This window comes from Pomacea canaliculata, linkage group LG5, assembly GCF_003073045.1.
Source record: "Pomacea canaliculata isolate SZHN2017 linkage group LG5, ASM307304v1, whole genome shotgun sequence".
Lineage (NCBI taxonomy): Eukaryota > Metazoa > Mollusca > Gastropoda > Architaenioglossa > Ampullariidae > Pomacea > Pomacea canaliculata.
Window position 1 is genome coordinate 1,431,764 of NC_037594.1, and position 25,720 is coordinate 1,457,483.

General features: G+C 40.8%; 3 protein-coding genes across 5 annotated transcripts; 1 reads left to right on the forward strand and 2 right to left on the reverse strand.

Moving 5' to 3' along the window:
* Positions 1-1,619: 1,619 nt before the first annotated feature.
* LOC112564224 (poly [ADP-ribose] polymerase 14-like) lies at positions 1,620-5,406 on the forward strand. 2 transcript variants are annotated; one of them, XR_003099178.1, is made up of 4 exons: positions 1,620-1,836; positions 2,285-2,906; positions 3,509-3,686; positions 4,352-5,406. XR_003099178.1 is itself a non-coding variant. In XM_025238899.1 (2 exons), exons 1-2 carry the CDS (start codon positions 3,566-3,568, stop codon positions 4,609-4,611), a joined length of 381 nt encoding a protein of 126 aa, XP_025094684.1. In that variant the 5' UTR covers positions 3,338-3,565; the 3' UTR covers positions 4,612-5,406. The 2 variants fall into 2 exon arrangements, 1 of the variants encoding a protein (XP_025094684.1); XM_025238899.1 differs by lacking the exons at positions 1,620-1,836; positions 2,285-2,906 and having other exon boundaries at positions 3,338-3,686.
* Positions 5,407-5,716: 310 nt separating this feature from the next.
* LOC112564212 lies at positions 5,717-15,100 on the reverse strand. Its single transcript, XM_025238873.1, has 5 exons — positions 14,555-15,100; positions 12,591-12,690; positions 10,775-10,977; positions 8,376-9,543; positions 5,717-7,929 (listed from the first exon to the last, which is right to left on the reverse strand). Exons 1-5 carry the CDS (start codon positions 15,062-15,064, stop codon positions 7,667-7,669), a joined length of 2,244 nt encoding a protein of 747 aa, XP_025094658.1. The 5' UTR covers positions 15,065-15,100; the 3' UTR covers positions 5,717-7,666.
* A 35-nt stretch (positions 15,101-15,135) lies between these two features.
* On the reverse strand, positions 15,136-23,003 carry LOC112564210. 2 transcript variants are annotated; one of them, XM_025238868.1, is made up of 9 exons: positions 22,891-23,003; positions 20,837-21,800; positions 20,140-20,589; positions 19,679-19,761; positions 18,807-18,881; positions 18,062-18,287; positions 17,556-17,792; positions 16,671-16,904; positions 15,136-16,082 (listed from the first exon to the last, which is right to left on the reverse strand). In XM_025238868.1, exons 2-9 carry the CDS (start codon positions 21,615-21,617, stop codon positions 15,172-15,174), a joined length of 2,997 nt encoding a protein of 998 aa, XP_025094653.1. In that variant the 5' UTR covers positions 21,618-21,800; positions 22,891-23,003; the 3' UTR covers positions 15,136-15,171. The 2 variants fall into 2 exon arrangements, with proteins under 2 accessions (XP_025094653.1, XP_025094655.1); XM_025238870.1 differs by having other exon boundaries at positions 22,827-22,933.
* Between the last annotated feature and the right edge of the window lie 2,717 nt (positions 23,004-25,720).

Here is a 25,720-nt window from a genome sequence, read left to right on the forward strand (position 1 = left end):
ACTCAAAATGTTCCTTCCAGCGCTGTAGTTTTGCTGTCTCTCCCTCGACGACATTACCGTTCACGTCTTTCACTGGCACATCACTGTTCTTAAACCCGTTGTTTAGCTGTTTGTTTATCTTGTACAGTGTCTTCAGGTCATTTTTGCTAGCTGCTTTTTCTGCTTCATCTGCCAGTTTCTCTATATGGTCTCTTTTGTCGGTTCTTGTCATCCTCTTTACCTCTTTGTTTAGTTTTGCATATCTTTGTCTGAGTTGTTCCTTCAGGCGTTCAGATCTGGTGCTGTTGATTCTTTGTTTGGCTGACTTTCTCTCTTCTATCTTCTTCCATGTCTCTTCTTTGATCCACTGTTCTTTCTTTTTCCGTTGGAATCCCAGGATTTTCTCTCCTGTTTCCTGTAAGATTCGATTGAAGTCGTCTAAGGTCATCTCTTGTTGGTCTCCTAGTGCCTGGAACCTGTTCTTTACTTCCATAGCAAAGGCCCTTTCGATGACTGGATTTTTCAGTTTGCCGGAGTCCACTCTCTGCTGACGTGCCTGTTTTCCTCGTGATCGACGCAGCTTCAGGGAAACTGTGGCTATCACAAGAGTGTGGTCACTGGCAATGTCTGCTCCTCTGTAGGCTCTAACATCTTGAAGTGAGCTCCTCCATTTTCGGTTGATGATGACATGGTCTATCTGGTTCTTTGTGCTCCCATCTGGTGATGTCCATGTTGCCTTGTGGATGTCTTTGTGTTGGAAGAGTGTGCCACCAATCAGTAGGTTGTTTTCTTCACAAAAGTCTGCCAGTCTCTCTCCGTTGTCATTGATGGTTCCGATTCCATGCTTGCCCATGACATGCTCCCTGCAGGTGTTGTCACTTCCCACCTTGGCATTGAGATCGCCGATGATGAGCAACATGTCGTGGGCTGGAACGCTCTCTGAGGCTGCCTGGAGCTGATCGTAAAAAGCATCCTTGTCTTCTGCCTCGGAGTCTTCTGTTGGTGCATAGCAAGCTAGCACTGTCAGCTTGGTGTACTTAGAATGGAATCTTGCTCTCAAAAGCCTGGGTCCATAAGGCTTCCATTCCAGCAGTGCCTTTTCCGTTTTCTTGTTGAGGAGTAGAGCTACTCCTTCAGAGTGCTGAGCGTCTGATCTTCCTGAGAACAAGATGCTATGTCCTGACGCTAGTCTCCTCTTTCCCGTGCCGGTCCATCTGACCCCACTGACTCCCAGGATGTCCAAGTTGTAGTTGTCAAACTCCTTGACTAATTGGAGCATCCTGCCAGTCTGGTACAAGGTCTGGACGTTCCAGCACCCCACCCTCAACTTCTGCCTCGGCTTCAGTAAATCCACTGTCGGGGCGCCAGCTCCCTTTCGGGTTTGGCTGTCGTCCGTCATTAGTCCAGTCTCCTGGTGTGCTTCATTACCTTCGCCATCTGTGACGAGTTCTCTGGTTTTAGTTTCTGTAACATGCTTTTTTTTTACATGGCGGGGTTGTTAGCCCTACCACAACCTATTTTACCTCTAGGTGAGGTGTCCACCTTAGTCGCCTCTTACGACATGCCTGGCTGGATGGCAGGGACCCTATTCTTACAATGCTTGCTAGGCAAGCATACCCCGGGGTCCCACAGGGGACACTAAAATCTGCTGTAAAGGAATGTCTGGACACGGCGAAACAGCATGAAGCAAAAAGCATTGCGTTCCCCACCCTGGGTGCAGGTTTCCTGGGGTACCCACTCGATCGAGTGGCCACGATTTTGCTGAACTCCATATACTCGTGGGTCGACAGACACCGTGGTTATCGCCTGCAAGAAGTTCAGATCATTGTCTTCACCAATGACACGGCCGGCCTGCAGGTGAGTCGCTGTGTGGTGCTGTCTGGACACAGGTTGGGATGGTTGTAGGAGGGGTTAGTACGCCATCTCATCAACTTTTGTCAGTGCCTTCGGTCTTCCCTTGTTCCGGGTGTTAATGAGAAGATCATCTATGATCTGACCAACAATCCTCTAATATTTTTTTAACATTTCTGGAAGCAAAACATAAAGCGATAAGCTTACGATTTCCAAGTATTTTCCTTATCAAAAAAGGAGAGCTTATTTTTTCTCTAACTTAAGAAAATGTTTTTCTATTTCCCGAGAAATCAGGGCAAACATGTTTTGTGTCTAAATTGTCAACATCTACACTGATAATAAGGTGGAATTAGTTCAACAGTAATCAGTTTTAACTTTGAAAGCATTAAGACAATAGAGGAGGTCACGTGACGAGGCATTAGCTAATAGAAAGACGTCATTCCTTTGCTGACAGGTGTTCACGGCGGTACAGGACAGTATTAATGACAGCAAGGGACTAACAAGGACAGGAAGTGGTCGCCAGAGTTCGAAGCAGAAGCAAAGTTCGAACCCCCAAGCCCCACAAGCTACGAGTGGCAATGCAACAGGTTTGTTGAAGCAGAAATGCGGGCATTTCCTTTGTGGTTGTAAGAAATTTCGTAGAACACATACAAACGGAATTAAATGTTTGAGAAAAGCATGAGCACAAAATTTAACCGTGTTTGAATTGGCTCACTTTTTTCTTCACGGATGTCACATTCAGGAAGTGTGCATACAAAGGAAAAGGACGACCGACCTCAGTGAATAAGAACTGAGATATGTTTAGTAAGCATGTTAGAGGTGGCTTTCAGGAAAGTGTTTATAGGACCATTGTTTCAATACCATAAAAGTTGCCGTGTCAGAAAGTTCATGGGACTGGTCTTATGTGCTATTGGGTATATGCATGTGTGTGTGTATGTGTGTGTGTGTACAGTTCTTTCCCAGCCAAGCCACTGGGAGCCAATGAACGGAGACAACGTCAAGTTGGTCGACTTGGATCCCTCCTCTACCGAATATCAGCAAGTTGTGGGTCTCACTAGAGGAATGGCTTGAAGAGTGTAAGTTACAAACAATTATTGTAAACAAATAACTACAGACAACATCTTATGATCTGATAAGATTATAATGGCACTGGAGAAAAAAATCCAGGGACGTCATCGCCATGGTAACGCTATACATTACTCAGGTACGTACCTGTGGTATCAAGCTGCCAGTTGTATAAAGTTATATCACATAAAATTATGTATTGAAATACAATACATAATATTTGATAAGGATAATAACTGTATTTGTGTAAGTACATCATCAAAACACATTTCTGTCACCAAGCGATGCCTGACCATATAAAGCTGCGGACAGAATGTAGCTAGCTTAGCATCACAGCTAAGTTTTTATATGTTTAGTAAGTCAATTCAATCCAGTAGAGGTCAGGGCGGATGAAATACCCTCAAAAAAGATGAAATATATAGGTTTTTTTTAAACCAAGGTACTAACCTTGTCCTGGCCCAATTTTTAGGTGACAATATCAATCTTACACATAATCTCACAAATTAATGTCAGAAGTAAGGAGTGTCACCAAGAGTGATTTCTACATTATTCTCGGCTGAGCAGTTCTGGTTGTTTAAAACTGGAAAACAACAGTGAGGTACTTTGTTGTCAGATTCAGCGCGTGCAGAACCCAACCCTGTACCAGCAGTACAGAGCGAAGAAGAGAGATATGAAAATGAACAACTCATCCAACACAGCCAACGAGCAGCAACTGTGGCACGGCACCAACGCCGCAAACATCAGCAGCATCATCACTAACGGTTTCAACCGTGGCTACTGTGGACAGAACGGTCAGCAACATTTCAACTTGTATTTAGGAGACTGCAGCTGTTCTATATTTTATGCAATATTTCAGCTAATATCAAGTGGTCAAGGTGATAAGAAGCGTCGTGTTCTGAATTCAATACATTATCAATAATACCTACAAACATTAAGGACAGAACTTAAATACTTTGATGGCCCGATACAACCAACTAAACCGTCACTAATAAAGGCTTATTTCTTGTATGTTGATGTCTATAGGATGCAACATTGTCTTTGTGTGATGAAATGCGTATTTATGAATTTCTAATATATTATCATATGAGCCGATAATGATAAAATCGTTTCTATCAGTAGGGCAATGTGTATATAAAATTTAACAGTAACTTGAGAAGACACTCGTTAAAACCGATTTAAAAAATCCTTCCCAGAATAAATGAACAAATGAGAAACTAAATTTCAGCCAAAGCTCATGCTCAAGAAAATTCAGAAGAGGACAAAGTCACGTGATGCATTTTAAATGCTAACAATGTGATGGACCTCTTTGCTAGCATTTGGTGTGGAAGTGAGTGTGTTAGGTTTGTGTGCGTGTGTGTGTTAGGTTTGTGTGTCTGTGTGTGATAGTGTGTGTGTGGTTTGTGTGTGTGTGTGTTGAATGAGTTTTGGAAATAATCGCTCGGGTTTCTCTCTGCAGGCACGAAGTTCGGACACGGAGTGTACTTCGCGACTAACGCGGATTTCAGCAACAGTTACACACACAGCGGTACTATATTCCTGGCTCTGGTGCTGGTAGGGGAATCTACCCCGGGTAACTCGCAGATGAGAGTCCCACCTAAGAAGCCAGGCTCGGACAGGTTGTACGACTCAGTGACCGGACCAGACATGGTGGTCGTCTTCCATGACGCCCAGGCCTACCCACAATACCTGCTGACCCTGAAAACCCCGAGATCTTAGACTAATCACATGGTCCAAATGGCAGCAGCAGGGCCCTACAGCCTGCCATCCAACCTTAGCAGTGGTAATCCTGGGAACTGTGGGCATTGTGGATATTCTGGTAATTCTGTGTGTATTGTGGGCATTCTGGGAATTCTAACAGTGGGAGCTTTGACAGTGGCGATTCTGATTATGGAGATAATGATGGTTGTGATTTTGATGACGGAAATTTCCACTGAAGAAGTCTTGAGGGACATGGTGATTTTGATGCATATCACGATGAATCTGTTGACAATGAACATTCAAGTGCAAAATATTTGGTTCTTTAGTTTTGTTCGACGCCTGTCCTTTACAATCACATTCCCTGTGACGAAAACATACATATGAACATCATGTGACTGTAGTCTCTGCATTTAATTGCTGCACCACAAAGAGCACACAGATCTTTCGCATGTTTCAGACCAAACAACCGTGACTGGCTTTAGTATAGAAACACTTTGTATTATCAAAACTGGACATTAAGAACTTGTATGATGCAACATTGTTTTCTGAATCTGCCTAACATGTAGTGCAATGATTTCTGTAATTATAGTGTACTCTGTAATTTATATGCTAATACAGTTTACAACCTGGAACTTCAGGTAGGTATATAGAGCAGAATATCAAATATAGCATGTTATTACTGATTTTACAGTAAATACTAAGTTGTGTGTTTAAACTAACCCTTGGATCTGAAGTTTGTCAAATATCTGCCTTAGAAATTCTTCAAACAGTTACTGTTACTTTGCTGGTGGATTAAAGTTTTTTCTCTAAAGACTTTGTCTACGTTTTATTATTTTACATGTTATTTAAATCTGCTGTTAAGCACCTTTGGGAAGACAACTTGAGTAATCACAATGTCCAACATTCAAACACATAACAGTTTGACCATTAACCGGACACTTGGGCCTGTCGAAACTTTTACATCTTCTGTTCGGGATCAACATAACCGACAACAATCATAGAACCAGCAAATATACCGAGAATAGTATTCATGAGCTCAGACTCCTAGTAACATATGTTCTAATGACAAAAGAGTGTTAAGATGTTCCAGCACATTCCGGCTCCCACAAGGACTGACATATAATTATAGTTTATAGTTTATTTATACAATGGACAGTGAAAATTGCACTTTTGCTGGCCAAACATGTACATAAGTGGGTGTTAACAAAACGAAGCATGCATTAAAAATGTGCATTAAGTGTAAAGACTGTGTTGGTGTGGAGACACTAAGGTACAGATGCTCAAAGTCTACTTTGCATCAGAGCCCTGGATAAAACATAGTCAAGCAAGACTCCTATACTGTTTCGTGAGTAAATTGTGAGCACAAGTCTGGTACATCTGAGAAAAACAATGCAGTACAAACTCCTATAACGAGGTCTGTGCATCACTAACTTGAATTACCGCCATTTTTAACTCGACTTTTACTTGGCTTCAATCGTCGTTACCAGAAGTCACAAGCTGAAAGTCAGAAAAATAAACTGTATACAACAGACACTGACAGTGCTTTGATAAGGCCTCAAAATACAAAGAGTTTTTGGTCTTGTAAAAAGTGTTGGTTTTTGTGTTCAGACACTGCCTATTGATGTTAAATGAATGAAGCAGATAACATCTCGAGGAAAGATCAGCCACTCTTCTTGTCAACGTTTGTGCAAGACACGTTAGAGGTCGCTCGTCTCTTCCATGCACACTAGCATCGCCGGCAATGTTTATCACTATCTACAGTTTCTTTCAGTTTAGACGACGCGGTTCATCTTGTCAAACACCAAAATGTTTTGTTCGTCATTGATGTCGGCCGTTCTTCGCTGCAGCAAACAACAACAACACTCGTGCAAGATATCTTTTTGCTCTTTTGTCTGGGCCACGTGATACAACGTTTAAAATTACAATGATTCAAGTCCATTTGCAAATTTTCCCAAATAAAAAATGGATCTGTACGGGCTTTTATTGAGGAAATTCTCGAAAATATATGTTTTGTTTCACATGTCAGACTTAGATACAACTGAAAGATTCATGTGCATATATATATCTTACTGCATAACTTTCTTCAGCAGCTATTTACCAAATAGGAGCAATGGGTCGATGGATAAAACCGCGGAACAATCCACCACAGTTGTCTGAAACAGATTTACTCTCCGCACAAGCCAGGATCGTAATGGAGTAAACTTTTAACACAAGATATATTCTTCTCGATCCCTTGCTGCTTGTTGCCATAGTTAGCCAAGATGAAGTCCACATAGAGGAAATCCTGGAGCTGGTGCAGGATGGGGTGGTAAACAGAGCTTGTGTATACAAGGACAAGAAGACGGAAAAAAGTAGAAAATTTCCCTAGTAGGAATGTTTATACTCAGAAAGGGCTGTCCATGTACACAATCGACTGGGTGTGCAAAAGGGTTCTAATTACATTGTCCCTAGTCATTTATTGATGACTGAATCACAAAAAAATCTTAACACCAATAAAGTATGTAAAAACCTTTTACAATGCAGAATGAAAGAAATAAAAAATGGTGTTTCAACATTGTACAAGTACATCACTGTCACCTTGATGAGAGAAAGGCAGTGGGCTTCCGATCGTCGTGTAGGAAGATGGTGTCGGTGCCCACTTACCTGAAACTGTAAAGTGCAGAGGTCGATCGTCATTGTATGCGCCGCGACCTCAATTTAATGTGCTGTCTCGCCTAGACGAGTTTTTTCCCTGTAAATTTCATAGATATTGTAATTCGTAGAATTGCTGTTATTAAGGAGGATTTTAGAGAAGCGCGTGTATCGGTGCGAGATTAAGTAGCGCTATTAGATGCAACTCAGTCAATATTTGACAGGTTGGTACACTTGATGTGATAAGCGCTTCTCTGGGTATTACATTACAATACAATAAATACAATTTTATTCATCCACAAGGACTTGCATTTACTGTCTTGTTCTTCACAAGCTGCTGTGCCATGTTTACAGCTGTTTCTAAATGCCTGACTGTTTTCAGTCTGTTGTCATCTTGTCTGCTGTTATATTATTGCAGTCTGTTGTTGAAAAAGGTGCTTCACTATGGGTACTCATTTTTATTCGGTTGTCCTCTGTTTCCAGAAGTAGCTGCTTGTGTTCTGCTGTGTTGTTTCGACTGCACATTGTATCTAGCACTTTTCCATTTCTGTGAGAAGACATCCTGGATTTTGGAGACCATCTCATCACTTATATCAATAAAGTGGATTTGTCTCAGACAAGATGTAATTCCATAGTGGCTATCAAATCTTTGTACTGCTTGTAGGTACATCTCAGCACACACATCCTTAGGCACTCCAAATATAGCTGGAACAGAAATACATTCAAACTGCACAATAAAATGCTTCATTGAGCGAAAACGGTGTTAGCAACATTTTGAGTAATCTTCATATTAAATAGCCATTTGGCTAAAAGAGAAAGCAAATCACTAATTGTATGGTCCATACACTGTATACTTCTGAGAATTTGAGCAAAAGAACAGATGAGAGACTTTTATGAAAGCCTTAAGCCTGAAAGGCAAGTGATTTAAGCAGAAAAAGATTTTGTCTCTTAAAGTTGTTAATACACTGTAAAGTGTTTTAATTTGGAAGTAAAATTTATGCACACATAAATGACAGAATTGATCACCATCAGAATCAGGTGTATGATTGCAAAGTTCCTGTGCTACATCAGTCTCTAAGAAGAGAGCAACAACCACTAAATATACAGTTCAAGGAGCACGCACATGTGCACACACAGCACACCATCCTCACCTGAGCCAATAGAGCTGACGGCAAGAGATCCAAATTTCATGTTATGTGCTGTTTCTAGGCAGTTAAAAACAGTTTGCTCCAAGTCCTGCTGGCACTGCATCTTGTCTTCGTAGTCCCACCAGCGTGGTCCCACTGCATGAAGGACTGCCCTACAGGGCAAAGCTCCAGACGTTGTTGGTATGACCTGTGAAACCTTTAAAGGGCCATATTTGTTGATGTAGTCATCTCCTTCTTCTTCCAGGCTAGGACCTGCTGCTTTGGCAATAGCAGCTGCTACCCCACTACCATGCTGGAGATTATTGTTTGCAGCATTCACAATGGCATCTACAGGCAGCTTTGTGATGTCCGTCTTGTACGCAAATACTTTGATGCCAGACTCTGTGTTCAGTTCTATACGATCTACAGGCTTTGAATGAGTATGAGTTGATGGCTGCTGTGAACTGCTAGAGGATGATCCCTCTCCAAACTTTCTGGCTACTCTGCTCCTACGTGTGATTTTTCCGGTCTTAACTTGCAGCAAGTGCTTGGCTTTGTTCATATTACTGTAGCCAAAGGAGAATATGACAACTTTTCTTTCCTTCTGAAAGACCTTCACGAAAGCCTCCACTCCCTCAGACCTTGTATTAATAGGATTTTCAAGTTTTGACAAGTCACTCTCATCAAGAGATACAGTTTCCTGCCATAAGGAATCTATCTTATCGCAAATGTCTCCTGTCATGGGTACAGACACTGTGACCCGCCCACCTTTTCCACTCGTTTTCGTGGCACAGCAAGTGAATGAATCCTCCAGGAGATATTTAAGAGCCTCATATTCCAGAGAATCTATTTCTCTCTCTATCAAAGTGTTCTCTTTGCTCTCTCTAAGTTTAGAAACATTCTTTTCCAGCAAAGGGCTCTGTTGTTTCTCTTTTGATTTTGGAACATCCCTTTTCACCATAGGGTTTTTGTTCTCTAGCACTGTAGGAACGCCTCCTTCCCTTGAACCAGCAGGTACTGAACTAATCACTTTAATACCTTTAATAAAAGAAGCTATCTGGTTTTCCAATGGGACGGAACACTTCTGACCATCGTTTTCAGTTTTGATAAGATTTTTTGCAGGATTCAAATCACTTTTTTCCAAGCTATGCAAATCTGCAGTGGGAATAGTGAATGTGCAACGACTGCGTGCCTGAAAAAAGAATGGAAAAAAATCTGCCTTAGTGCTGTATTGACACCTTCTACAGTAGAAGCTAAACCCTTACATTTCCTTTACAAACACAAGTTTAACAATTATAGTTCATTTATCACCTTTAATAGATGGTAACTGTCACTTCGTGCACTTTTGTCATTAGTAAAATTGATTCTTCTTATTTTATTTATACTAACAGAGCATAATGTTTGTACATCTCATTCTGTCCTTCAAAAAACTCAAAGGATTTAATAAAAATTGTGTCACGGTCAGAGTATAGAGTGGGGGTAGGTGGCATCACCACTGTGTTTTAAGGCCCCCTCCCCCGGCAATAAGATGTTTTTAAGTTTCTTTCGCCTCACCCGCGAGCTTTGTGTGGTTATAGATATTCTGCTAGATGAAACATTTTTTGATGTTCTACTGTGATGAACAGTTTATGATGTTTTGCTATGCTGAACAATCGAAACTTAAGGATTATAGTACATATATATAGTATGTCTATGTAACAGTGGCACATGTGATGGCATATGTGCAAGTATATCACAACGTATTTGTATGTGTGGACATAACGCATAGCCATGACAGACAAACAGCTAGCCTACAATTACAGAACTCGTATTTCTAAGGTTCCTCCACCCACCCCCACCCCCAGCAGCACAACTTTTTTTTTTTTTTATCCATGGGAATGTAATTTTTTACTCTAAATATAACATTCGGACTCCAACGAAAATTTTGCGTCAGATCCTTCTCAACGGTAGATTCCAATTATTATAATGTTTTTAATGAATTAACCAATCTTTTTTTTTTTTTTTGTCAAGGAAACAATAGGTTTATTTTTTTAATTTCTTTAGAACATTTTGAAATAAGATTGATAGATATAAGCAGAATATCTACAAATTTATAATTCTTCATCTTCAAAATATTTATATGGTATTATTTTTTTCGAGTTTGAATTATCTTTCTCAATACCTTTTCCATGTGTGGGTGTATGTGGTTTGAGGAGGAGGTGTTTTGCCGGTACTAGAATGCATTTAACTATATGTAATCCTGAAATTGTTTGTTTGGGTCTTCATTATATTTTCACTTTTTAATACCTTTTAAATAAATTATTGCTTTTTTTTAGTTTCTACATATCATCTGTGTTAGTGTACTATTTCTCAAAACAGAGAATATGACAAGTGGTTTCCTCTTTTTCCCCACGAAATTCTAAAATATAAGAGTTGCAATTTACCTCATCTTCAGTCATATTCTGTATACATTTATCTTCTATTTTTTTGCGTGTGAACTTATCCTTCACAAGATCCTCAAAACGTCTGAGAGCTGTTCTTATGCTTTCATCGGATTCACCATACACAAAGAGTTTTGTAACTTCCGCCACAGAAGAACTGGAGACCGTTGTTTGACTGACACCAGCAGACCCACCAGCCACTGTAGCTAAAAGAGCAGAGAAAGTTAATTACAGTATTCTCAATTATGATCTGTGCTAAGAGATGGTGCTCTGCTAACCCTGGATCTCAAAATAGTTCATAATAATACGAAGTTGGGGGACATACGTCTTCATTTTTGTTTGCTTACATGGATACTTAAAATTTTGATTACTTCTAATATAATTAGTTTTACTGTAATTAAGGATTTCGCAATCATAATTATAATGATAAAGTCAAGCTATATAGCTCATTTCCTTACTTAGGAGAAGGTTTAATGCTGTTTACAAGAGAAGAGCAAATACACAAAGTAAGTCAGACACAAAAAGCCCATAACACACATAGTTCGATCATATATGTCAACAGAGAGGAGCACATCAAAACACATAAACAAGACCAACTCACAAAACATCTCCAAGAAGCACAGATTCTCGGTTGTAAATAAAATGATGTAAACTTTTCCAGCACGATATCCCAACTAAAGCCAGACTCTACGCCCACTACAAACCCAAAAACAACAACAATAATAACAATAAAACAACAAAACACAGACACAATTCCTGTGATGCTTTCTCTCTCTGAAGCTAAGAATGCCAGTTCGTTCTTCTGCAGGCTGACATTCATAAACCAAATTAGTGAGACAGATGTACAGAAAGTCATGTGACTTCAGCAGAATAGACCAACAATCAGAAACAAAAGAAACAAAAGAAACAAACATCAAAGCATGAAGACAGTATCAACATAATTCACAGTAAAATGCTGAAGCCAATGATCGTTTGACACCGATGAATAGTCTATCGCAGAGGCGACTTGTAAAAATGAAGAAACTGTCATGGTGGTAGCCAGAGAAGACTTACGGCTACAAGAAAGGCAATATCTGTGGCGGTAGGTATGAAGTGAGCGTATGTCTTAGGGAAACATGGGGAACTCTAAGACAATCGTCTCGTGTTTAAAATTGTAAATCTGCGTCCAGACCATGAAGATGTTTTACCCTAAAACCTTAGTTATAAAACGATGGCGAATTGCCCTGAGGTGAGTAATATGTCCGCGTTCACAACTTTGGAAACAAACTCTGTTTCATGAGTTTACTGTTTTGCCATGGTAAAAAGACTTACTCTAGCATCATAAATACGGCCCCTGGAAAGGAAAACCAAAAAGCCACTGGCAAGTAAACAGTTTAGCACAGTACCTAAAAAGTACATTATTGAAGGAGTTGGAAGTCTCATCAGACCTGTTAGCTGGTCTGTATCACATTTTCACACAACTATACAACAACAGTAAAAAATAAAGCTAGAGCAAAATTATGAACAAATATTTTTGCTGCATTTGTTTAGAAAATACAATGCTGAGGTAAGATTTTTTTAATATGACTAAAGAAACAAACATCAAATGTTGTCCATGACATGACTGGGAATATCTTGCGTATGACTGTAGTTAGATAACAATTCTATCTTTGTATTTATCATGGACTGTATAATACCAAAGGATAGACTTCTCTGGCTTTTTTCTGAAGAAAATAAGACCATGGAAAACATGATATTTAAAAATTAGAAAATAAGACAGGAAAATTAGGAAATTAGAAATAAGACAGATTTCACAAGATCATAAAATTTTCATCATTGCCTGGCACTGAAGACCGTTTCAGAGCTGTTTGGCTCCCTGAAGCAGCAGATTTTGTATCCACTTCACTGGTGGCTCTCTGAGAACTTTCTAACGACACCACCTGTACAGAACACAAAGTCCAAACAAATTAAGTCAGATTGCTCGTTTGGTTAAAGAGCTGCAGACGGTTCGCATTTTTCCTAATATTTGATCCTATTTGAACACAGAACATTTCTGTCCTCGAGATTAAGATAAACTTATGATTCGGCTCCTAGATGCCGTGAACCATCCAAGAAATCGTAAAGAATACATATGAACACCTGTGCTTTAAATGTTGATAACTACTGGTTTTCTTTGTGATGGGAGAGCCTCAGTCTTTTGGTTCTCCCATCTCTATCACAACGATAGTTGAAGGTGAAGGCTAAGGACGCTCAACACGAGGGCGACTTGCCGCAGTTCCCTAGTATTTTAGTTTCTTACAACTCTTTTTTTATATCAATTGCTCAGCTTAGTTCATAGTATTGTAAGGGTTCACTTCTACAATGATATACAAGTAAACCTCATGCAGTGTGCGCTTGTTTGTGATGCTTTTGTATATGTCCCTGGACCTCGGGTGCAACTGGCTAACAAGATGGCGGGCCTCCATTATGTGATACAGTCGTGAGTACCTTCTCGCACTTTTCGGCTACACTTCACCTTGACATTTCCAGCTTTCCAGATGATATCTTACCTCCTAACTCGAGTTCAGCGCCAAATATCTAGGTACTATTCTTATAACAACCTTAAATGTGACATCAACACTGACATGATCCTCCGTAAGAGCCAACGTCTGTACCTCCTACGGAAACTCACATCTTTCTCTGTCAGTTCTGTCCTCCTCACTCGGTTCTATCAATCCTTCATTGAAGGTCTCATTACTTTTTCTTTCATCCCTTCGTTCAAGAGCCTATCACTAGGGAACAAGAACAGTCTTATCTCCCTTGTTAACATCTGTTCCAAGATCACCAGAACCATGCAGAGGGACTTGGCAGCCTTTTGTCATCAGCAAATCAGGAAGGCATCACGCATCCTCTATATTTCTGGTCATGTGTTGGCATGTGAATTTTCACTCTTACTATTTCGCATCGTGTGTTAACATGTGAGTTTTCACTCTTTTAGTCTGGCTGTAGGTACCCGATGTCTGTCTACAGAACCAATCGTCACCGCAAGTCATTCATTCCACGTGCAATTCACTTGATAAACTCTACTGGCCGTCATCTTGTACTAGGCTGAGGTGACCTGGGTCACCCACTGTATCTGCTGTTAGGAATGTGTGTGTGAGAGAGAGAGAAAGAGAGAACGTGTATGTGTGAGAAACACCATTTCAGCATGTACAATTATATTTTTTATATCATGTGTATGTACATACTATTGCTTTTACGAGCGGTGCTTGCGGTTTCTGTAGCGTTTAATTTTTTTTACAGGGTGGGGTTGCTAGCCCCACGCCCAACCCTCCTCCTTCATCCGGGCTAGGGACCGGCAGGTTACCCGAGTGGCTTCTTGTACGAGCACTATTTTGAATTGCCCCTGGGGATCAATCAAGTTGTACTGTATTGTATTTTTATGAGCTCACAGAACATCAGTGATTAGTTGAAAACGAGAACAACCGTCTCAAAGTAAGTTCAACACTTCCATAGCCTAACTTACTATTAAACACGTAACTCATTGCTGTGATTTACCTCCCCTCATCTAAACGCCATCTAACCCTGTCGCCACAAAAGAAAATAAATTGTGCTTACTGTTGTCAGCCGTAGCGTACATCTAAATTTGAAATACGGTCTAAGCATGTTTAATTTCTGAAAAACTCAGTCCTTGAACTATGGCTTGATTAAATATTAAATATATTTTATGTTTTATCCTTCAGACACGATGCAAATTAGTAGAACACAAAACGACATTCGCACATTAAGGTACTGATAAGACAGTTTCACAGAATGGTAGCTCACCAAGTCCACAGGCTCCTCTTTCAAGGAAAAGACACACTGGGTGCTGCGGCCAAGTTTCTCCAGTTTCTTCTTACATTTGGAAGACAGCAGGAATTTAACCTGTGATTGGTTAACCAATCTCGCTATGTGACATTTGACCCCTGAACCCAGCTGTTTGAGGTTGTTTACCATAGTATCTAGTCCTGGTTGTGTACCACGGACATAAAACTTATGCCCAGATTCAGCCAGGCTTACTTCCACCTTGTAAGCTCTCAAATTATTGCTGATACTGACGACCCTGGCCCACCAATAATTGGCCACAAAAAAATGACGACTCGGAAAAAAATGGCAGCTCAGCATGTAGATGGTGTTCTCCTTCAGGAATCGCTCTGTCTTCTCTATAACTCCACTCATTATGCTGTCTATCCCTGCTAGAAGCAGTTGGTGGTCATTTTTAACATGAGAAATTTTCAAGACACCAGAATGGTCACCAGATAGTTTAGAAACAAACTCGGTCCACTGTGATGACATTAGCAGTTCAGTTGTCTCGGGTTGAAGTATTTTCTGATGTTGTACAACAGACTTTTGAATTATTTGAATAGCTTTTGCAAGGTCAGAGTCAGAGCAGCTGTAGACAGTCACCTCCCCTGTCTGTCTACATCCCAGAATGCCACAAGTTTGTCAACATGAAATTTGTGGACAACGTAGTCTCGCGCTTCCTTTGCACTCAAAATAGTTTTCTGCAGGTTGGACATGGTGAGTTTTTCTGACCTGACAGTCATCAGCAGTTCGTACATCTCAACCTGAGCTTCTTTCACATCTCTGATCAAACCCTGGTAACTTATCTCCCCTTTCTCTATGCAAATTTTGACCTTAAGTGCTGGGTGTCGCTTGGCCACCTCGCTCTGAAAAGACATATCTGTCAGAAGATGAAGCTGGAATGGCTTGAGCTTCCTGGTTTCTGTGACTTCCTGCTTTTTACGCTCAGCTTCTTCCTCCTTCTGGGTGACGATTTGTTTCACTTGCTTTATCAGATCGTCAGCCATGTTCTTCACGCCCACCACTATGAACTTCCTATTTTCAGCTAAGACGAGTATGAGTGCTGAGTCCTGGCTCGTGGGCTTGATGGCAGACACAGCTTTCTCGGTCTCAGTCCACACATCCTGCATCACCTCTTGATGAAGAACGACAACCATGTCGATAACTGAATTCACGGCGTCTTGAACATCTTTGGTCCAAGAAGCAGCCAGCTGACTTGCATGGGGAACTGCTGTTGTCAGGGTACATTCCACAGACAGAAGGTTGTCTGCTGAGATTAGCTTTGCATGTAAATCCGTCAGTAGCTCGACTAGTCTTTGCTGTAATGCAGCCGACTGCCGAATAAAGACCATCTTGTATTTATCCACATTTTTAAATTCTACACGACTGGGCAGAGTAAAAGGACTGACATCTCGTCTACCCCCAGATGGTCCAAGACATTCAATGTACAGCCTGACTTGGAGCTGGCTTCCATCCAGTGCATGGGTTTTTCCTAGGATGTTTTCGATCACTGTTAAGAAGAAAAAAATAGTTTATACTTTTTTATCCTGCAAAACTATCAAGGCACATTAAACGCCCAAGTATGGAGGAAAAGAACTTAGTAAAATGAAGAGTAACTCCCTTCTAATTAAAAATACAAACATTATTTCGCTCCCTAGACATTTGGTCGCCAAAGACCATTTGCTATTTTCAAGATATTATGCTGTATGTGCTGTAGATAAAGAAAACACATAGTTGAATGGCAAAGGTGAGCGACACAGACAGCCTGAAAACCACCTTCAAACATCTTGCCATCGATATTTTGCCTTGTCCTCGATCGCTCACCCTGAGGCAGTCCTCACCCAAGAAGACCTAGTTGCTGAGGCCAAATGTGGGAGAAGACCCGGATTGGCCTCATCGTCTTCCTCTGAACCCATCGCGATTGAAACTAGTTATACTTTGGTGAAGTTATAATCATCAATTTCCTTTGGTGGACAAACATTCCTACATGTGCCTTAGGAATGCTACACACATGAAAGACTACACACAATACAATTAAAAAAATAAAAGAACTACACCAGTATATATATATAATTCATATTGCAAAATATCTTCATACCCTCGTGGTTATAAAAGAAAACGAGACATTTTCTTTGCTCCTGTTTAAAGACAACTTTTTCCACAGGACCACCTCCACTCCGCTTGTTACTAAAGTAATACATCACAGTGTCCTCGCTCGTTGCCTCGCTCAGGTTTTCCAGAAGAATGCAGTTTGATACGGGTACCCTCGATACCCATAGCTCTTGTCCCTCCAGCTTCTTTTGTCGGCACATTTCTTGCACCTGGGTAAAGTCTAACAATAGACAAAACCTCCTGTAATTACAGACGTTGCTGAGTGTTTTAGAAGTCTTGTCCATTTGAATGATGTGTATTAGTTTTTCTATGAAGCAATTCTATGCGGGAGTTCATTTCTTTTTTTGGGTGTGGGGGATGGTATTTCCAACATGATGTCACAGTCTTAATTTCTTGGTGGTAAAAATACTTTCTCGGCAGACAATAGCACACTTTAACACTGAATACCAGTATAAGCTACTGTTAGATAATCTTCAGTCACCAATAATGAGAAATACTAAACATAAATTACACGTTGTCTTAAAAAGGAGACATGCTTTTATAAAGGGATGTATTATTTACAGTATGTAAAAATATTTTACAGGTAGGTGCCGATGACTTACTAACGTTCGGGAACACCAGTGACTATTTTGTTTTATGGATTATCTGGGTATTAATTACCTTGTAACACAATTGTAATCATAATATAGCATTTTAATATTACGATGTATCGTTGTTAAATACCATTTACCTGTGTAGTTGGTTTTGTTTTGTAAAATCTGTTGCCCGATTATTATTTCAGTAAAGACCACTAGCAAAATTAGGATATCAAAAATATTTTGATTGACTTATTGACAGAGTTTCTTAAGACAACATGTGGAAATTTGTGTACCTGGCTCCTCGTCCAGTACCACAAGGACATCCCCAGCCTTATCAGCATACATCAAGTCCGTTACTTCCTGTCCAGTTATGCGCTCCAGGTACAAGGTCAGATAGTCACGTGATATGCTCTCAGAAACGTTGTGGAACAGCAGCTTATCCGGGTATGATACCTGAGGTGTATACACAAGCTTCACGTCCACAGGCTGACCGTTGATTGTGTGTTGACGACTTGCCACCCGGGCTGCCACTGTAAAGACAGAAAGAATAAATAACAGTATTATAGTTCGGAGGAACAAAGCAAGTATATCTGCATTTTCAAAATTGTCTTTAAGGATAGTAATAAACTATAACTAACTCCTGTTAGTTTTTGTTAGGTAACTGTGCTGTGTAATAAGATCAACAAGAAAATCTGACCATTGCTTTTGACTAGTTCACATAAACAACAGCAACTAAAGAGAGCCTTATACCAGCATCCCTGAATACAATAACATTTATTTTAAAATATTTAACTCTCACCATTCCTTTGCTCAAACCCACACTGAGTATCATCGTCCCATACAACAGTTTTCTGAGCCAACTGTCCGCCACCACTTTGCTCGTTGTTCTGGAAGTACATCTGACACAACTCGCCATCATCAGCAGTGAGACCATCCACACACACTGTTCTCACATCATCCTCTTTGCCAATGTCTTTGTTGTCCTCAGCATCAGCTTCGCTTTCCTGCGTGGGTGATCTCCTGACCTGCAAATTGAAGTGAATACACTGTCATCTCAACAAGATAATGTTTTACATTTAATTCAACTGTATTGTCACCATAATGGTAGAACACATGATGCCAGCTTTCCTATTGGCTGTTGCCTTGATAACGCAAATGTATCCTGATGTCTATGTTATTGACCTCAATCTGTTCATGGTCAGAGGAGTATTTGCTTAGACTGAGCGAAATAGTATTTTACACTGAGCTATACCCAGTTACTATTGCATCCCTGTTGTCTTCATTTTGTTTGCTAGACTGACATAGTTAATCACGAAATATTTGTGAATAAACTAAATGTTTCGTCCCTTCTTTACTTATTTATGTTTACACAGTGGGCTGTATTTCACCCACGCGAACATTTTTCGCCTAGTTTCCTGTAACGCATGAAATGAGCTTGCTCCGATTACTTTTGTGCAGAACAATCGTGATTCGTTACATGATGAATTTACGAATTTTAAAATTCAAAAGACTTTATTCTGAATGGCCTCTAAAGCTGTACTTACCTGTCTTGGTTTGTTCATAGAGTCCAGTAAACTTGCGCGTTTCTGGATGTCACTGGGCACATGCAGGCTTTGCAACTGAAACATTCAACATTAAAGAGCCTCGTTCCAGTCACTGAAGCGTTGTGCAAGAGCTCAATAAGAGTAGTATTCCTGGACAACTAAATGAGAACTTTTATCACAAAACAGAGGCCATCAGTCAAGAGTTCCGTCTGTCCCCCGTGCTGTTAAACATTTTTCTGGAAAATACTATAAAATCCACACGACTATCCTTTCACCATTTCCATCGTAGGCAGATTCTACGCATTACAGACAATAGCAGGCAGCATCTGAGAACTGGAACACCTTACCAACAAACTAACAGTTTGGATGCAAATGGAATAGACACCAGCACTGACAAGAGCACAGTCATGGTTGAAACCGAAGTAAGCGACAAAGCCGAGATCAACATGATGGAGTACAGCTCGAGTTCAACAGTCTTAAGCACATGTGAGTCACCCTCTCCAACGATAGGAGATGCAGGACAGACATCCACATCAAAATAACACCAGAGACAGTAGCAATGGCCAGACGACCAGCACTGAGCAAAGTAGCATTATCAGGTTTTCTACCAAGTACAAACTGTACAAGTTCTTTGTTATTCACATTCTGCTGTAATGATGTGTGTTGTGGACGTGCACTCGAACAGAAGTCGCAAAACCAACGACTTTGTAGTGACCACGGTCGCCACCTCACAGGACACCAGGGATCCTTCTCGAACATTGAAGTGGTTCAAGCTGGACTTCAGAGGCCGTGTGACCCAACAAAACACTCTGTCTTATTGCATGCTCTTTCCAGTTTAACTTCTCATGTGTTAAACATTCAATGACACAAACCTTACTAAATGTTGTTTCTATATCTTGCATCTTCCCAGCAACAACGAGGTTTTGCGATGAGAAATTATCTTCATAAACAGCAACTGCAAAACATGAAAGATATATGAGATTTATTTAGCTAGACAATGTGTATGTCAATGAACTTTCTAAAAACAAATTCTTAACAAATATTTACGATATTGTTCATTGTCAGTTCTCCTTTTCCCACCAAATTGTGTGTTGGTTAAATCTCTATCAGCCTAATTATTCCTTTGAAACAATAAGATGAAATTTTACGAAAATAAAAACGTCGATAAGAATAAATGCGAGAAACATCAGAAGATCCTAGGTCATGGTCATCTACCATAAATTTCAGGTTAGACTATTTCATAAGAGGCTGTATATATCTTTCAGATTAATTGCTCCCTTATATAAAAGGACAATTTTCTTGCTGTAAGACATTTTTGCATATAAGGTCTCACCACCGTCTGTCTGAACTTTCCACTTCTGATTTATCCTCTTCTCCAGGGTTTCAACGAGCTTCTGCTTTTCAGACGCAGATAATTTCTCCAGGTAAAGAACAACAGTTGCAGAAATTACTTCCTTGGCCAAGTAATCTTGGATGACAGGAAGAATGAATTCCAGATTATCACTCAGTGATTGCCGGGTACTCAAGGCAACGGGTACAGCGATGAATTCACCACGTGGTTCTGAAATCCTTCGAGCTTCAGCCAGTCCTTCAGATAACTCCTGAGCAAGTTCTTGAGTCAATGCTTCAGCTCCTGAAGAGGGACCACCCGTAGGGTCAGAAACATGAACTAGCATCACTGTTTCTCCAGCTTCTGGTGTCAGACACCGGAGTATCAAGGTGCGCTTCTTGGGAGGAGAGCCAATCCAATTTGTATACAACTCAGTTTTGGTTGTCAGCAGACCTTCAAATACAAGAAATGTGTTCAATGTATATTAAAAAATATCATCAAAGTTAAAGGACAAGTGGGCTCTCTGGGTTATTAGCAAGGAACATTCATAATGGATCCAAATATTTCCATCATACCAACCCAAAAACAAAGATTCACGCACGCACAACCATACTCACACTCGCATACATATAAATAAATATATAACCCAGCACTACAATCTGACCACTTACTGTTATTGTAACACTTTACTGGGTCTCACCTCTGTCAAGAACACGTTTCTGTGTAGCTGTCCAACCTCTTTGATTCTCGCTGAAAGGTAGAACTAACATGTTGCAGTCAGTGGCGGCCATGTTGCCTTCACACAGGAAGAGACGATGTCCTGCAGGAGACTCAGCTCGCACCAACACCTGATGTCCAGGTAAAATGACAGAGATCTGACACTGATGTTCCTTTTGCAATCGCGTGACATCTCTTTGACCTTTGGCACCGCTAAGAAAAAGTGCCCGTGAAGCATCCAGCTCATTTGAAGATGTTTTGATGTTTGCCATGAAAAGATGAAGGAAATTTATTACACCTTGGAAATCGTGTCGCTTGGAAGAAACTACCAAACCTCCTTGTCCTTTGGCTTCGTTCTGCACATTGATGATAACAGCACTTTCGGGCCAAGATGTACGAACTTGTTCTCTTAGATGATCCAAATGACAGTGAAGATAGCTCAGTTGGTGCCTTGACAACAGTAGTCGACCATCTTTATTAGTCAGCGATAAGATACTAGGCTTAACTTCATCGCTTATTTTTCTGTGAAAAGCTGTTTTGAAGGTAGAATTGTCTTGCTCAAAATCGGTTTCAAACTGAAAGTGGAATCTTTCCTTGAACGAGTCCAAAACGGTCAAAACCTCTTTGTCATTTTCATCAGCTTTCACATCTGTTTCGTCGACCACTTTGTGGATGACGTCTGCCACTTTCCTGGGGTCTCCGTGGATCACTAGGATGTTACCACTGGCTATACTGCTCCTGTCTATCAAGCAGTGACAGTCCATCAGTTCTTAGTTCTCCAAGTAAGTCAGCCAGAACTGTGTCATGATGTAGGAGCTTTGCCACGAGCTTGGACACGTTAACTGCAGTGTTTGATTTGACTGGTGGCCAGGTGGACGCCATGATGTTTGTGGAACATACAGAGGTTCTTCACAGATGGCACAAACTTGACCGCACACAGACCTCAACTGCATTAATAAAAGTCTGTTATTATATATATATAGCTATACTAAATTAACGAAAAGTTCTGAAAACATCGCACATTTTCCCTCAAAGATCAAAGCTGGATGTATCTAATGTTTTCCCCAGGAATATTGGTGGTTAGTGCTTTGGTATGTGACGTGTGAATAAATACTGATACATACACCACATACACAAGTGTACCTCTTTCACTGAAAACTGATTCACGACTGCCTTGTCTGAGATAAACATTAATATATCATTTAAAAGATACGACAATCCACTGCTCATTTACGAGCAAAAGGTACAGAAATTAGTACAAATGAGATCCTTTGAAATGGTGGTATACTTACTAACTTATAACAAAATTATCAAATGTGTTCTGTGGAAATAAATAAAGAAATAAACAATAAAGTAAGACAGAACTGAGGGGTGCATTTAATAAAACTTTAAATCGGAGAGCTGTTTCAATGCATCAGAGTAAGTAGTCCTCTTCCTTGAAATTTTGCTTGCTGCTTGCTTTGCTGGATTGTGGTAGTCTGTGTACTGTCAGCTGACTTTGTTTATTAATATTTCTTCTTTCTTTGGTGACTTGGTGTTTGTAGCATCGTTTATGCACTAATGATTGTTTTAATTTTTCTCACGGAAATGTGCAGCAGAAATCTTTTCCCCGAAGGAACACAAACATGCTGGTGAGGTTTGGGGCGAATGTGCTCGATGTCCCCAGTAGGTACAAAACGAAATCGAAAGTAGAACTTTCTGCTAACTGGTGTTACTACTTTGTTTATGTTATACACCTCACTAGTTGTATGACACAATATTTCCTTAATGACAGAAACAGGAACGTATATACATATTTGTAAGAACTGGAAAGTGACAGATATGATGGAATTATTGTAGTTGTATATAACTTAGTACAGTAAATAGCGGAGCAGTACAGTATCTACAGCAGTCTACATTCTCTGACGGCAAAGTGTAAGCTACATGACTGACACCAGACACTCGATTTGACAATAAAATGTATGTCAACACACCTGATGCAACCTGTACTTGCTGATCAACAGATAACAACATGAAAAGAGACCCACGGGGCCTTACCTGTGCCGTGTTCTCAAGGTAAAGACACGAACATGTCTCGCGGGGCCCGCTACTTCCTACTGTTGTATAGTGTCTAAAAATAGAAACTACTCCCTCACCACTCTCCCACCCCACCCCGTTACAAGCGATAAGAAGACTGAGGCATTATCACAGGACTGACACTGTTTGTCAGCAGTTTACATGTTTCTTTAGCTCTTCTGGTCACATTTATATGAAATAAAATACACTCTAAAGGGAGATAAAGCAAGAGGTCAACAGATATCACTAAAGGAGTTGTCTCCCTTGCAATTGTCTACATGAGTTGGTTTGCATACTTTCAGATTTCTGGGAGTAAGTGTCCTGTCACATTTTGTCCATCATGTGAACAATCTTTTCCATAGAGTCCGCCTACGATACAAGGGTGTTCAGTTTGAATAACGGGATTTTTCAGCAGTGAATTCTCCTCTATGTTTGCATCTTAGCTCAACCTTCAAGCCAAGGTTTCCAGCTGTTTCCGAGAAGGCCTTTGTTTTTTTCCTGCATGTCTTGGTGGCGGTGTAACAGCAGGGCAATGTCATCAGCAAAGTCCAAGTCTTCCAGCGTTGCTGTTGCTTTCATAGTCATAGTCCATCTGATCCCTCTCCTCTCACTGTCGGTGGAAGTCTTCATGACCCAGTCCATGGCCAGGATGAAGAGGAACGGCGACAGAATGCAGCCCTGCTTCACCCCAGTATTTACATTGAAAGGGTCTGTGAGCTCCGTGTCAAAGACAACCTGGGATTTGAAATCACTGTACAGCATTGCAACGACCTGAACAAGTTTTGCAGGGACTCCGTAATGCCTCAGGTTGCCGTCAGTCTTTACAAAACAATCTTGCTAAAGACCTTGCTGGTGAGGGAGAGCAGTGTTATGCCCCTCCAATTATTGCAGTCTCCAAGATCTCTTTTCTTTGGTAACGTGAAGATGAGCCCTGTCTTGCACGCAGCAAGGAGCTGCCCTGATTCCCAAACTTGCTTGAAGATTTCAGTCAGTATGGGAGCTGTCACATTCACATCTGCTTTCAACATCTCTGCTGTTATTCCATCTGCCTCTGGTGCTTTGCCGCTCTTCATTGTCTTGATTGCTGTCACTTCTTCCAGGCTTGGTGGGTCTGTGCAGATGTCAAGGTCTATAGCTGCTGGCTGGATGTCTGCAAGCTGAGGGGGATCTGGTCTGTTCAGAACCGACTCAAAATGTTCCCTCCAGCGCTGTAGTTTTTCTGCCTCTCCCTCGATGACATTACCGTTCACGTCTTTCACTGGTACATCACTGTTCTTAAACCCGTTGTTTAGCTGTTTGTTTATCTTGTACAGTGTCTTTAGGTCATTTTTACTTGCTGCCTTTTCTGCTTCATCTGCCAGTTTCTCTATGTGGTCTCTTTTGTCGGTTCTTGTCATCCTCTTTATCTCTTTGTTTAGTTTTGTATATCTTTGTCTGTGTTGTTCCTTCAGGCGTTCAGATCTGGTGCTGTTGATTCTTTGTTTGGCTGACTTTCTCTCTTCTATCTTCTTCCATGTCTCTTCTCTGATCCACTGTTCTTTCTTTTTCCGTTGGAATCCCAAGACTTTCTCTCCTGTTTCCTGTAAGATTCGATTGAAGTCGTCTAAGGTCATCTCTTGTTGGTCTCCTAGTGCCTGGAACCTGTTCTTTACTTCCATAGCAAAGGCCCTTTCGATGACTGGATTTTTCAGTTTGCCGGAGTCCACTCTCTGCTGACGTGCCTGTTTTCCTCGTGATCGACGTAGCTTCAGAGAAACTGTGGCTATCACAAGAGTGTGGTCACTGGCAATGTCTGCTCCTCTGTAGGCTCTAACATCTTGAAGTGAGCTATCCATTTTCGGTTGATGATGACATGGTCTATCTGGTTCTTTGTGATCCCATCTGGTGATGTCCATGTTGCCTTGTGGATGTCTTTGTGTGGGAAGAGTGTGCCTCCAATCAGTAGGTTGTTTTCTTCACAAAAGTCTGCCAGTCTCTCTCCGTTGTCATTGATGGTTGCAATTCCATGTTTGCCCATGACATGCTCCCTGCAGGTGTTGTCACTTCCCACCTTGGCATTGAGATCGCCGATGATGAGCAACATGTCGTGGGCTGGAACGCTCTCTGAGGCTGCCTGGAGCTGATCGTAAAAAGCATCCTTGTCTTCTGCCTCGGAGTCTTCTGTTGGTGCATAGCAGGCTAGCACTGTCAGCTTGGTGTACTTTGAATGGAATCTTGCTCTCAAAAGCCTGGGTCCATAAGGCTTCCATTCCAGCAGTGCCTTTTCAGTTTTCTTGTTGAGGAGTAGAGCTACTCCTTCAGAGTGCTGAGCGTCTGATCTTCCTGAGAACAAGATGGTATGTCCTGACGATAGTCTCCTCTTTCCCGTGCCGGTCCATCTGACCTCACTGACTCCCAGGATGTCCAAGTTGTAGTTGTCAAATTCCTTGACTAGTTTATTGTTTATAATTTTAACTGTGCTATAGATAGAACTGAACAGCATCGATACATAAATAAATCTATTTTATTCAGATAAAGTACAGGGGAAAGGTTTTTTTTTTAAAAGAACGCATGTAAACAGATTTTATGTTTATGACTCAGATTCTTATTCCCAAGAATAGTATATTGTTGCCACTGAAATATTGATATAGATACGCCAGAGTGTTACACAACATATCTTACCAAAATGTTTAAGTTAACAGAGCCAACTAGTTCGATGGGAATTGTTTGTCAGCGTGTCCGCTCACGCCTGTTCGGTTCTTTATTTGATATCAGACGACGACGACGATGATGGACTCGCTGTTTTGGAAAGATGTGTGTTTCTTTTAGAATA